The 15,041-nt window shown below is 42.5% G+C and overlaps 1 protein-coding gene across 6 annotated transcripts in view; it reads right to left on the bottom strand.

The window, feature by feature from the left end:
• CERS4 (ceramide synthase 4) overlaps window positions 1-15,041 on the bottom strand; it is a 46,193-nt gene that overhangs the window by 11,094 nt on the left and 20,058 nt on the right. For all 6 annotated transcript variants that reach the window (XM_005531366.3, XM_088067767.1, XM_014260119.2 and 3 more), the window contains exons 2-5: window positions 14,294-14,467; window positions 6,775-6,892; window positions 4,215-4,333; window positions 1,724-1,781 (exon numbers count right to left, since the gene is read on the bottom strand). In XM_005531366.3, coding sequence (XP_005531423.3) covers window positions 1,724-1,781; window positions 4,215-4,333; window positions 6,775-6,892; window positions 14,294-14,467 — 469 coding nt within the window. The remainder of the gene's footprint in view (window positions 1-1,723; window positions 1,782-4,214; window positions 4,334-6,774; window positions 6,893-14,293; window positions 14,468-15,041) is intronic.

Raw genomic sequence — 15,041 nt, 5'->3', positions numbered from 1 at the left:
CTGCCCAGAGCTGTGCCCAGACTGGGTCAGAGCTCACAGAACACAGCAATGCCTCACACCCACGAGGGTAATTTTCTCTAAGTTCTATAGGGTTTCAGGTATCAGAGCTGAGGCATTTCTTCTCACTGACCACTGCTGGTTTGTGGTGATACAGAGGGGAAGCGGGAGGCAGTGGTTTTAGCTGCAGTGGTAACTTGGAACAGACACATTCCCTGCTGACTGGGAGGGAGGTGGGGAGTAGAATTTACAGCAAATACATGTGCAGAACTAGGAGAGATATGTGATATAGAACCAGAAAAGATAAAGCAAAAACTATGAAACAACTATCTAAGCTAAACAATTATCTAAGCTAGAAAGGAACTCCAGATCCTTGAATTTCATCATTCCTCTACTCTCAGCAAATACAGCTGATTTCTGGTGGCCTACTGGAAGATAACTTTCCTTTGTTACAAGCTGTTTCACTGACTCACAGGTAGAGATTTTTGATATCAGTCCAAAACTATTAATACAGAATTTAAACATTTGCTTTTTTCCTAAAGAAATTAGTTTCACAAAAACAAATGCAAGTTAAAAAGCTACTCAGGTTACAAACTTAGCATGTGAAAGTCAGGAAATCTCACATGTATATATGCCATGTCATGTTAGTTCTTTGTCCTTCTTTTTAAAGTAGTCATTTTAGTGCAATTTAGGTAACAGAATAATATATTTGCTACAGGATCTAGAGGGTGAAGAATATGATTTTGTCCCTTGTTGCCACAGGGCTCTTGTACAATGCTAAGCAGGTCATTCAGACTAAATTTCAATAGCTGGTCTCAAAGAACAGCCTTCTGTCCTTCTGTTTTGATGTACAAATCCACAGAACACTGAAGCTGGGATCTAGATACCTTCACTCCTCAGACAGCTCATCCTATAATTGTCATACTTTTGAGTACCTTAAAATCTGACTTGAAAGTCTGTGTAAGTTCAAAAGGCCTTCACTTGTTACTATGAGAGGTCACAAGGAGAGTTTGTGCCTGCTGCCTTGGCATGTGCACATTTTCAATCACTTAACTCATCAGATGGTACCAGAAGACTTTGCAAAGCTCACCTAGGGAACCAGACACAGCTGAAGAGTCAGCAGAACCTTTAAAACAGAGGCAACAGATGGCCAGTGCCCCTAGTCCCAGCTCAGTGACCACAGCTCAGGAACTAGAGCATGCCCATGGCTCCTATGACCATTTCTGCCTGGTTTGGCAGTTCAGACTGTATCAAGAGAACTCACTATTTATCAAATTGGAGAAAAGGCCAAGGCATGAGCCTGAACCAATCACACCCTGGGTAAGGAAAAGAAAATTAGAAGATAAAATTATTAAATTGCAGTCTGTGCTCCAAAGGAAGCCCAGTTTGTTTACCTTAAAGAGGTATTGGATACAACACACAAACAAGCCCTGCAGCTTCCAGGTTAGGTAAGTGTTCTGTCTCCTAACCTTTAGAAATTTACTTTTACACAATCCCAAATGCCTTTTCCTTTGCCAGAATAAGAGGAAACATCTTAGTTCTGGAGTCCTTAAAATATGCATGGTCCAGTATGTCTGGTCTCCTAAGTGTGCTATGCAGGGGATACACACCAACCTGTATGGAAAACCTATAGAAGAAGATCTGAAAAAGCATGTTCGACAACAAAATCTGCCATTCTTGCAGGCATTGGCTGGGTAGAACAGCAGGTGACTGCGTGTGTACTCACATCATACAGGACAGCGAGTCCAGTGAAGAAAGAAATGATGTAAAATGTAAATCTCCAGCTACAAACAAACAAAATGAAGGACATTAGAATCCCATTCATTAACCCCTGAGCTGCAAATCTGTGAATCCTCACACTAATTCAAAGAATAACACCCTTAAGGCAAAGACACATGTTAGTATGTTCGAGGTTTGACCAAAACAGTAACAGCACATTTCACTGACTTCACAAAGAGCAATCCCTTTTCTGTAGATGATAGTAGAAGACACAAGAATCTTGCTCACTAAAATCCCAAAGAGATCCCAAAACTTCCCAGCAGTAGCAGATGCATTTGTTAAAGTGAAACAATGCCAATCTCTCTCCTAGGCCTTTAGAGATCCAGCCTGATAAATTTGTTATCATGTACAGTAACTAATTACTGTCACATTTGGCCCAGTGAGGAGACAATAATGATTTACTGTGGAGGCTCTGGAACCAAAGGCAGTGATAGTGTGGAAGGAGGCCTCTAAGGTTTTGAACTTAGAGCCTAAAAGGAAGGTTTCCCCCACATTGCTGCAGTGCCCCACCCCTATGATCCCCTTGGCTCTCCCTGTCCCTGACCCCGCCTATGCACCACTTTATCCTGTTCCTATTGGACCCTGACCCTTGGATCCACCCCCTCCAGCCCATATATACTCCTGGAGCTTTCGCTGCTCTTGCTTTTGTTCCTGAATCCCTTCAGTGTGTGGCTACAATAAACTCCACTGGAAGTCCATGCAAAGACCCTTCCCGGCTCTCCATCATTGCTTAGCTATCTGTGGCGTGTCTGTGTGTGTGTGTGAGTGTGATCGTGGCCTGCCCAGATGCTTTCCTCTCTGGAGGTGCTTTTGGGAAGGTAGTGTCACCTGACCTCCTCTATCTGACGCTACAATTTACCAACATTAAACCCACACAGAAGTACATACAAACTATTTGCCCAAGTTCAGTGGACAGAGGCAGGTCACCTGAACATTCATACATGTAGTAAGGAATGAGAGGAACTTTCATCCCAACAGAATAAACAAGTTATTAATAAACAAACCACAGGAAATATTCAAAGGAGTAAAACTGTCTAAACCAGTACTGTAATTTTCAAAAATCTCCCTAACAATTCAGATTCAACTGCATTTTGAGAGACTCCACCTGTCAATGAAACCCCCAGGAATTCCAATAATAAACTCTACAAAGCTGCTATGTCACATCAGAGAGACATTCTGTCTACAGACTGCACATGGTGACAGAGAGCAGGTGGAAGGACACCATCCTCAGTGGGCTGAGGCAGAAAAGGATTTACTGTCTCCTATTTACTGTTACTGTTTACTACAAGTCATCAGAGTGCAGGGAGAGCTGGCTTTTCATCCAAATGGAGGCAGAATAAACATGTTGCTTTACAACTCCTTTTTCACTGTTTCTGTAAATATTTGTAACTATATGGAATGCTATAAATAAATAATACACATCCTTTTCTTCTTTTTGAATTAGGTTTTTAGGCAGGAGTTTTGAATTACAGGTGGAGTGTTAAATGGAGCACATACTGATGAGCTCAAAGTTGATGCCTAGCCTATGGATACATGTTTTCAGATAGATGAATACTACTTCAGGGATTTAATGATTTCTTTTGGCTATGTGGCTTTCCTGGGAGAAACCAACTCCTTACACAAATAGCAGAGCAGCCTCTTGTAAATAAGGCATTCCAACCAAGCTGTGGAGAATCCTCCTTTTCTGTGGAAACCTGAGCCAGGACTGACATTCAGATCTGTCTGACCGGAGATTTATTTTGTGCCTCCACATAACAAGGAGAATTTCCACACAGCTGTTTTCAAGGCAGTTTTTGTTCTTAGCTCACAAGCTTCCACCCCCATGGAAGGGTGCTGTTTGTGACTTTCAGGATGCTGAAGTCAAATGACAGCAGAATCAAATCCAGTCTGTAGCTTTTGAAAGCAACAGTGTGCAAACTAGTTGCAGAAAAGGTGCAGCAGAAGGAATCTCCTTGCAGAGAGGCAAAAGGAAACTATGGGAAAGGCAACAGAAAGGATGCCTTTTTAGTAGGTACTGAAGCAGCAGCAAAGTAGTAAGATGTAAACAGCAGAGAGTTTTTCAGGTTCAAACGTGTGCCAAAACAGGATGCCAATCTGACAAAGTGAGGGAAAGTCAGAAACAAGGGCCCAGTAAGGAATAAAGGTACAGCAGTAAAAGGAGACTTGGGATTGCAAATAAGGGGGAAAAGAAAGAAATGTTTCTGTAACAGAGGAGCAGTAGAGAATTATTTCAGAGATAAGTGGGTCAGGGAAAACCCAAGATGCTCTTTGCACAGGGACAGAGGGCAGACAGGGAGCTGAGATCTCTTTGCATAGGGATGGAGGGCAGACAGGGACCTGGGATCTGTGCAGGGATGGAGGGCAGGGAAAGGCAGTGAGCTGTCTGTGGAGCTCAGCTCCAGTGAAAACCTGAGATCATGGCTTGTGCTCCTGCTCACCAGGCCTCGCTGAACTTCTTTGACAGGCTGGGCCGGTCCATGTTCCTCCGTCGCCGGAACCACTTTTCCACCTTCCTCACTGGCAGGTCACATTGCTTGGCTAAGCTGAGCAGCTCACCCTGGAAAACAGGTGAGGCAGCAGGTTCAGATCCAGATTCAAAGGTCTGATAGGGCGATATCTCATCTGACCCACCACATAGCCCAGCTGGAGCCCCTGGCCAGCCCAAGTCTGTTCAGGCTAAGGCATCTTTCTGAAAGCTGTCTGTTCCTAGTGTAAAGATCTTGGATACTAGAAAATCTTTCCATTCCCCTCTAATCAATTGCTTAGAAATGCTAATGTTGACACTTCTCATTTCTGATGTGAACTTCCCCAGTTTCAAACTCCTCACATGAGTTTGTTGCCAAATCACTTCCTCACCCTGTCTTCAAGGACCAAATCCCTCAAATCAATAAAGAGCACTGCAACTTAAATAATTTTTTATGGTTTCACACTGAATCTTGTCATGCCTCTCACCATTCTGATTCAGTATCATGATGGATGTCATGAACAGATGCAACATCATTTTCCTGCTGGATATTCTCCTTTTGTGGTAAACCTGTTAGGGGTAATTCTTCAGTATATAACTCACGGAAATCCTGCAATTACCTTCCTTCTTGTCCTTAAGCTGTTATGAGTTTGGCATACAACATGAAAAAAGGCTGCCATGTTTTATATTCCTACTTGGAAATGTCATCATGGTTAGCCTTATTTTTTAAGTAAAGCAATATTTTTTTCATGGAATGCATTTACCTGAATTGGTATCTTGTGAGAGTGGCCTACTTACTTTGAGCATGATGTACAAAAATAAGTTCATTACCAATTTTCAGATATGCTGCTTTCAGATATGCTGTTTTTTGAGTTCTGTTCTGGTGGTGGAGACAAACCGAGATGCTAATTTACATTCTCCAACTCTCCATCATGTGGAATTCCTCCCAAGAAATGGCTGCCAAGAACTGCAAAATCTCATCTTGTACTGAACAAGTAAAAGCTGCCTCTAAGCAGTGGTTTGAGAGCTCAGGGGAGAGGGAGGAAGCCAGCAGACTGGCTGAGGTGTACCTGGTGAGTGGAGAGAGCCAGGCAGCAGTTCCTGCTCCACCCCATACTGCTGTCTCATGGTGAGGATCTGCTCCAGCATCCCAGATGTGCTGGGAGAAAAGCAGCACTTCAGTGCAACGAGGCTGCAGGGAGCTGTGGGAAAAACCTGGTGGCAAAGCCAGGTCTTGAGTTAGATCTCTGCCACAGAAGCAGTTATACTCAGAAATATTTGGATTTTGGGGACAGAAAGGCAAGTGGAAGGTCAGGAACTACCACACTGACAAGTGTCCCTTAGAACACTCCTTCCCACTGCTGCAGAGATGGGCTGGCTGCACAACCCAGATCAATGCCTATGTTTTCATTTTAGCCTCTTTTCCTTTATTTCTAACGTGGTACTGCATGTCCTGGGGCTCCTCATGCCCCACTGCAGCACAAACCAGCCTTGCCAAAGCAATGTGTTTGAAGTAGGAATGTTCCTTGGGACTGGAACCCATGGTGAGGCCCCTGCTCACCCATCCTTGATAATAGTTCACAGCTACTGTTTCAAGGCCAAGAGAAAGCCTACAAAAACAAGCTGAAAGAAAATCAGATTCCTTTCCCTACCACAGAGTTCACACACAGGGACTTCACTGACCAGGTTAAATTCTAATATTGCCTGACAATTCGCAATCCTGCTAGTGGTTTTTCCCATGAGCAGCAGCCATTATAACTCTGGATCATCTTGCCAGTTTCTTGAAAATCATTCTTCTTAGCCCTCAGGGGAAAACTACCCACCAGTTGTGTTAGCAGGTTTCTGAAGCCCCTCACAATCACTGTGATGATGACCAAGACTTTAGTTTCTTGCAAGGCCAATCTCAAACTCATGGATTGCATGACAACAGAATGACCCAGTCTAGGACTAGGAGATGAAGTAAGACACATGGGCTGAGCTGCAGGGACTAGCAATGTGGGAGCTCAAAGCAGATGATGTGACTAATTTTTTACAGGATTTGCCAATATATGGAAAGAAGCCATCACAGAGTGGCTGAGGTTGGAAGGGACCATGGAGATCACCTTGTACAATGGGCCTTGCTCAAACAGAGCCACCTAGAGCCAGGTGTCTAGGACCATGTGCAGAGAGCTTTGAGTTTTCCCAAGGATATAAATTCCACAACCTCCCTGGGCCCCCTCACAGTAAGTACCACTGATGTTCAAGGCAGAGCCCCCTGTGTTGCAGTTTGTGCTGTGTAGATGGAGGGAGCAGGAGCAGTCACTGTTTCTTTTGGGAGCACAGTTTCCTCCCAGGTGTTCAGAAGCAGAACTCAGAGCTGATGGCACTGCAGGAGGGCCCTCTTGGCTGGCTGCTCTCAGGTTAACCAGTGCTACAGCATTTCCTTCATTGAGCTTCCAGATGTGAATGGCATTGCTAAACTGAAGATTCTGAATGGGATTTTCTTTGGCTAAAGACACTAAATCTACAGGAAAGCAAAGGAAGAAGGGACTCACCTCTTTAGGGTTCTTGCGGTGTGTACTATAGAATTTTTCCAGCACAGGGTTGGGCTGAGCTTTTGGTCTCTGCTTGTCTCTCACACCCAATTTGGTACTGAGGGGCAGGGCTATGGCTCTGCAAAAGAGAACATAAAGGGTCAGCCAAAAACAGAACAGTGATTTTTGATTTTGCACCACTTTTAAAACATGATGTGTTACCGCTGAAGATGAATAGCTCACACGGACACAGGTCAAGGTGTGGTGAAAAGAAGAGAGAGTTTATTTTTCCTCCCAGGATTTATAGGCTTCTGACCATGGCCAGGGATTGGATGGTCAGGATAACACTTTCTCACTGCACTGGCCATGAGAGATGCCCATCACAAGATGTGTAACAGAACGAATGTGCACATATCTATGTTTACAGTTACTGTCCTGGGAAAGTCTTTAGAAAACCATGTCAGCAAGCTCAGAAAGCTGAAAACTCAGGGCGACAATGATGCAATACATAAGAGCTGCCTCCCATATGTGAATCCAAACATGAGTATCATGTGGAGCAGGTAAAATCCCAAAATTACAGTAGAAACTGTTGGACTTGTACCCTACTGCTCTGATCTATGATAGTCAAAATTACATTAGGCTGGCAAGTGCTGTATCCTCCTTTGTCAACTTCTGAATCACCAATCACGTCTCTAGCTTGCTTGCAGCTGATGGGGAGTACCACACTGATGATAAGGCCTAAATGTTGTTCCCTGCTTGATCTAGAACATGGAACATCCATCGCATGCATCTGAACTAAGGCCTTGGCTCAGGATCAAGAGGGAGGCTCTACCAGAAGCATAGTATTAATGCAGGAGAAATGTCCTGCTGAAACAGGAAGCCATTTGGTCTTGAGTAATTTACCTCTATGTTTCCTAATATAAATCAAACACAGTTGCAAAATGACGACATGGCAACTAGAAATCTTGTCACAAGGAATGGATGTTTGCAATAGCTGTGCATCTTCAGTCCTTCACAGTGAAATAAAGCAAAACAAAAAAAAAAAAATCTGCATAAATAGAAAGAAGTTATCCAAGGAAAACTGTTCAGAGAATTCCTGTGCTCAACAACGCAACTCCAGTACCAACACTCCTCCCTACCTCAGCAGCAGGAAACATCCTCATAGAAGGTGTGAAGTGAGATCTTGCATAAATATGACACAAAGAGGAAACTTGTCAAACAATATATTTTTTTTTTAGAAAAAAGACCCAAATCATCTGAATTTTACTTGAACTTCTCAAGAATTAGCTTTTCTTATTAATTGCTCCCTTTTACACACTGCCACTGGGAAAGTGTGTCTGCGCTACTACAAACTGCTGCTGAAGCTGGTTTGATCTGACACCACCAAGCAGAGGCAGTGAGTGCTGAGCCCCACACCTGCTCTGCCTGGTCACTCCTGCTGTCCAGGGAAGTCATCTGATCAGTTCTCTGTAATGATCTGGACACAGAATAAGATTTTTTTTCACTTTGCTTAGAAAAGTTGCAAATGCAGGTGTTTAAAGGTGTTCTACTTCCAAATTGTATGGGGTGTATTTATGGCTGTGATTAGCTGGTGTGGTTACCTGTTGTTTCTGCTAGTCATAGAGCTTATGCTCCGTATGCATGTCTTTAGGGACTATTTCAGGTCCAACATCCTTCAGAAGGGTCTTTTAGAAGTCTTCTTTTCAAGAACTCATTTCTTAATTTAATTAACAAGTATTAAAAACAATTTTATAAAAAGACCTCCTACCTAAGGGATGATGTAACTTCTGTTAAACCACAGAATGCTCATTCATTTTACTCACTCATATAACAGCTCATTCTCACTTTTCTTTTGCATAGCCAACCCACCTGCCTGTATATCAATTGTTCTTTGTCATCATCTCTGGGAAATTTCTTTGGCATCACTGGCTATAGGAACATTCAAAGATGTACCAAGACCAATAAAAATTATATGTTTCTACCATAAAAGAAGGGCCAGGGATAAGTGTGCTTGCTGGCAACTCATAGTGATCACAAAAACATGGAGATCACAAAAGCACTGAGTAGTTTCAGTGAAATTTAGCAGCACTCTGGCACTACTGCTAGATGGCAAAGGAATATAGCCATCACTGGGAATTCTGGGTTTTGGTTCTGACAGCTGTCAAGGAATGTTTTAAGTGCATCTAATGACTTTTTTAATATGAAGTGATTGGTTTAATAGGAGTGATACTGGACCAGCAGGTCTTGTGCTAAGAACAATAACACAGTATTTCAATAATATCCAAAACTCCACTGAAGCTGAAAAAACATCTACTTTAAGCTCTGCACTAGATCTTGGTTCTTGTATTAAACAGTTCCTTGCAGTGGGCCTGATCTTTCAAAGATTCAATTCTATTGTTGAAAACAACCTTATTGTCATTTCTTATCAGGCCACATTGGGAACTGAAAGGTATGAAATTTTCCAGATGCATTAAAGCAAAGAGAATGTTTCTGTCAGGTGTCAACACAGCTTGCCAACAAATTTACTTTTCTGAAAAATTAAAGTGTCCTGACATATTTCTTAATTTGGTTTAATCCCTGCTTCTCTATATTTCCTGCTGATTTCTTATGGTCATGGCATAAAATCTCACTATAACAGAAACAAGCCTAGTTGGCTTGTTTGACAAGTGGATGAACACAGGGTGTAACCAGTTACAATTACTTTGTTGTTGAGGTTTTGGGTTTACCCATGATTTATGGAACCAATCCTACTTTTACGAACATCATTGGGAAATCAAGGCATGAAATTCTTCCTAAGGGACATTTGCACGTATTGTTTGTATGCTCTGATGCAGTTCTCAGTTAAGTCCTGTTCAAAACACAGCCCAAAGAGGATGATGCTTGTACTGATTTCAGCATATGTCATCTCAGTGGTAGGGACAGCCTCATCATGGCACTTTATCAGCTCTCTGCAAGACAAAAGGGTAAATCTGAGGACTAAACTGTACCCCTCTCAGAATCAGACACAGGGAGATGACTCTCATCACCAGCCTACTTCTCCATCAGTGAGCATCTCTCATTCCATGGTTTACATGGCAAAGGTCTGACCAAGGCACTTTATTCAGTAATCACAGAACAAACTGAAAAATCTGCTGAAGTTCAAACTGAATGGATTTATCATGAAGGGGCTTAAACTACTATTCCACCACCTTTCAAAGTGGACTACAATCCTGCAGAGGCTTTCAGAGTTAGTGTGAGACACAAGAAAATTTAATGTTGGGGGTGGATTTTTTTTATTAGTTATAAGGGTGCCACTTGCAAATACCTTCAAGTACTAAGAAATGCAGAACCAGTGAAAGCAGCAATCTGAACTTCTGTTCTTTGAACTGCACTGTCTCTTTAGCCTCCGGCTTTCCTTCGGCATAGAGCTATCATTCTGTTCCTGGTGTAGTCTCTGCCTTCTCCTGCTTGCAGGAGAATGTTTCACACCAGTTAAACTGACTGTTCCATTTGGTACAAGGTCTGGATTCACTACAGTGCTGCTGTCCAAACTGAGTCAGGTCTGTTTTCAGTTAAATGCTGCAACGTGTCCCTCATCTTTGCACCAAGCCCTGCCTGTAAGACCTTAACAGGATACTGTTTCCAGATCCTTCCTGATTACTAAACAACAGAAGGCTTTATGCAAAATAAACTTTAGAAAGGTACATTTCTAAATAAAATACTCAGAATTGGTGTCTTTTCTTTCTTCTGGTTTTGAGTTCAAGTATCTGTTCCTGACAGATCAAGAGTATCCATTTCTTTAAATGTACAGCATATGGCTCACATCTTGTCACCAGCCTCCCACAAAGACACCTAGTATTTCTGACTAAAATTCTCTTCTAGTGAAATCTGGGAGCTGTGTGGATTTAAATTCACTGACAGTTCCTTTCAATTGCACAACATCCAAAAATCCCTGGGCAAGTCCAAAATCAGACAATCAAAAATTGTATGTAAAGTCTGGTTTTCAATGGCTTTACTATCCCTCAAAGCATTTTAGTTGCCACATTTTACTAACTATGCAGGCAAGAAACACTTTTCAATATTCCTTCAGGATTGCAAGGACTTGATTTTTATTGAAATAGTCTTAAACATTATATAACTAGAAGAGAAGCCAACATCCCTGCATGGCTATGTCCAGGGAAAAGTTCTGCTGAGGTATAAAGCTCCAAATTATGGTTGCAGGACGTATCTCCTACTCACAAGCATAATCTGGAAACATTGAAGAAACAGGGAAGGTTCCCAAGTTCTAGGTCCTCTCTTTTCTCAGGACATCATTAACTGCTTCCCCCAGTTCCTGCCTCAGTACTGTGGCCTAGCTCAGCACAGCAGTAGTAATGGGCTTTCTATTCTCCAGGACTGAACCCACTTTTTCCCACCTTCCTCAGCACAAACCAGCTCACAGGGGTGTTGCTTCACTGCCTGTGAGCTGTTTCTTCTCCCCCAGGGCTGCACCCACAACCTCCTCAGCTCTCCCAGGCCACACCCAGACATTGCAGGTCCTCCTCCCACACCTTCATCCCCAGCATAGCTGGCTCTTAGAAGGATGTTGCTGTCTCAGTTTTCCCCAGTTCAGCCAGCCAGTGCAAAGGAGAGGAAAATCATCCTTGAGGAAGCAGATTCTTTCACAAGTTTAATGCCCAAAAAAAAGGATGAAACAATTGGTCCCAGACTTCCCCTGCCTCTTATTATTTACCTGGATTTCTGACAGTTAAATCACATTATAACATGTCTGAAATCCCAAAGCAGGCACCACCAGGAACTATCTAGAAAGAGAAAAGCTCAGTACCCAGTGCACAGTTGCAAGTAATAGCTGGTGGTGGCTGAGGGTAGAATAAATTGCCAGAGGGCAAGCTACAGCCACCAAACCCAAACCTATCTACTAGTTACAGCCACTCATTTTGATCTGCAGACCAAGTGTACAAAGATACATAGGGTTATCTACACAGAAAATGAGAAATAAACACACATTTCCTTCTGCAATTCTCAAACTTGGTGTAAATTATTTTAAACAGGGCCAGTGCCACTGTTTAAAGATACAGATAAGGCAATGGAGAAACTGAGGGCTGGAGTCACACCTCACCTTCCCACAGGAAGCTTTCTTCTCCAGGATGAACTGGATGTGAAACACTAATGATTCAGAATGAGAAAAAGTCATGCTGAAATAAATGACTGCAGAGTTAGGACAAACAAGAATACAGCTCAGAACACTGGCTTGTAATTTGCATAGGTAAAATAGTGCAATGATTATAGGTTTCCTGCACCTGTAAAATGGGCTTGTGATGTTATCTTTTTCAAGGGTGTGACATGCAGCTTTTATTTAATGAAGTTTGTGAATCAAAACAACTTTAAAATTAATGAGTAAGACCAGGCCTGTAGAAACACTCCCAGCTGAGGCAGCACTTGGATGGGAAAGAAAAAATCTTTTTACTTGGCCATTGGCATCTAAAAGCAGATGAAAAAGATATTTAGATTGACTATAAGTGGTGTGCATGAGGTAGGCAAATAAAGGACAGAGTCCCAGAAGCACAGAATCGATGCTGAAAGGGGCCTCAGGAGATCACCCAGACCAACTATGCTGCTCAAGCAGGGCCAGCTCCAGCAGGCTGGGTGGGCTATGTTCAGCTGGGTGTCATGTATCTCCGCCCATGCAGACTCCTTCCCCCTTTGGGGAAACTGTTCCAATGTTTGACCACCCTCACAGTAAGAAGAGAGTTTTTGTATGTGCAGCTAGAGCATCATGCATTTCTGTTTGTCCCCATTGCCTCGTATCCTGTTGTGAGCCACCACAGGGAAGAGTTTGACTCCTCCGTTTTCCTGACCATGTCTTGCATTGGGGAGCCATAAATTGGCCAAGTGCCAATCACTGTGGCACATGGATTCAATTTCCAGCTCCACACCAGAAGTGCATCCATGTCACTGACCAGCAGGGCCTGCCTGAAGGAGTACAGAGTCCAGCCAGGTTTCACGCATCAGCAGGAAAGAAATGTGAGTCACTCGTGTTTTAATGGCTACTTAGAGCACCTTGGTTTCCACGTGAGTAGAGGTAACCAGGATGCCTGTGTCCCCAGGAAAGTGCATGATAAAAACCATGGAATTTATAATGCATAAACATATTGTTTACAAGGAAGAGATTTTAATTCCAATTTTGTATCATCCTAAAATTATTATTTCAGTAATTATCCACACATTTAGTTTTAATAAAATGCCCCAACTTGCAGCCAGTATTTTTACATAAAAACATTCTTACAGGAGAGCTCTGAATCATTTCAACTTCTATATGCTTTTCCAAGTACCCTTGTGTCACAGAGAATCTGTAGAAGAAAAATCTTTCTAGTCTACAGGAAAGTCCATTTCTATTTTGTTGTGCAGCCACTTTTCAAAAAAGAATGATAAAATGTTTTTTAAATTGTCATTTTACCCCTTTTCTAAACTTAAAACCATTGAAGATTTCAAAAGATTACCTCTTCAAAGAGCTACTAAGAATACTGGGTTTTGAATATACTGGAAAACACATTAAAGTGTATTCAAAATCATGAAAGGGGACTTGCTCTGCAGTCTTGACAATGGTTAATCCTGTAGTAAATTTCAGTTTTCCACCAGCAAATCATGTTGTGTCACCGATCACATTACCTACTGACCAAACTGAATAAAGCAATGGCACCAGTTCAGGACTTTAATGAAACTCAGAGTCAATGATACCTGCAGGATTTCTTGCTATACCTTCATCATAATCCCCAAATTTTCTGTCCTTAATCGTAACGTGTAAAACACTCAAATGGTTCTGTCCAGAAAGCTCCTTCAGTCAGAGTAACTACTTGTGCCAGCACTGGAGGATGATATCACAGAGTTTGCAAAAAAGCAGCCCCAAAAGCAGATCTGGTAGAATGGGAGGAGCAGAAATCCTGGCCCAGCACTGGGGGGTCTGTAGCAACCTCAAGTTAGAGGAAGGAGCTATGAATGCCTCTCCACAGCAGTGGAGGGCAGCAGCACTGCTGAGCCCACATGGTGGTCAGTACCACACGCACCCTTTGCTAGGCAGGGCTGATGCTCAGGGCACAGGACTCAGCCCAATCTGATGCATCTTGTTCAGGATTGTCTATCAGGTGCAATACTCCAGATCCCCATCACCCATGATAAGGGAGACTTAAATGTATGATGGAGCCTTAATATGATTTCTGCCACACTTGACCAAGAAACAGCAAGTAGTATGCAACACACACAAACCAGCAAAGCACACACATCAACCTCATCTAGACTGACATGTTTTATGTGTAGGAAGTCACAATGCTTGTAATTAGACCTTAACGGTAGGGCTTGTGCTCTACATTCAACACACTTCTTTAGCCAGTACACAGGGTTGAAAAGAAGGAGCTGAAAAATGTATCTATGTCAGCAGACTTTGGGACATGGAGTCTCTGTGGACGACTCTAGTCATGCATTGACACAGATAATAAAGCCAGCTTTTGGACCCAAACTGCTCCCGTTATACCTAAGAAACCCCAAACAATATTAAATTACTTACCTTTCAAAGGCACATCGAATGACTATCAAGATTAAAGCAAAAGGGATACTGAGCAGGAGATCACGAGGTTGAGGGTAATGAGTGTCTTCAGATTCTTGCATGTCCTCCCAGGTGATTCCTGGGGGCAGCCAGAACTCGTGCTGCCACAGCCACTCATACAGAGAGCGAGCCATCCTGGAAGGAAGAGAGACCAAAATAAAGTGAGCCCTGCACACAGGAAGACCTGTCAGCACAAGCCAGTGAAGCCAAGGAAGGATTACACCCTTGCTGAGGTTGCATCTGGCTGTTGAAGCAGAACAGCTGTGGGATGCAACACTGCCCAAGGAACTGACAACCCGCTCACAGATTCTTATCGTGTGCTTGGTAAATGCTGACTCCTGGCACCAAACCAAAACAGGGTTAAAATGGAAAAAAGTGCCTCAGAATTTAACAGAATATTAGTGTCAAACTTCTCAGGTTCACAGATTCCTCTCTCCAACTTGGTATTGTGGGGATGTGAGAAATCTGCTCTACTTTTTATGTATATATCCTTATTTTTCAATTTTTGATATTTTCTATTTATTTGTTTCTATTTACAGATTGTAATTCCATTATCTGCGTGTGTGTGTGTGTATGCATTATAGTTATTATTCTGAGACTTCACCTTATAAAGAAAAAAAAACTTCAGCTTTTCGCATTGAATTGTTAAGGAAGGTACTACCAGGTAAGAATTGTTGTGCTGGATTCTTAATGTAATTTTAAAGGCTGT

Source organism: Pseudopodoces humilis, chromosome 28 (genome assembly GCF_049639895.1).
Source record: "Pseudopodoces humilis isolate 2021_Gansu_Grassland_sample_001 chromosome 28, ASM4963989v1, whole genome shotgun sequence".
Classification (NCBI taxonomy): Eukaryota; Metazoa; Chordata; class Aves; order Passeriformes; family Paridae; genus Pseudopodoces; species Pseudopodoces humilis.
This window is presented reverse-complemented; position numbering and strand designations above follow the sequence as displayed.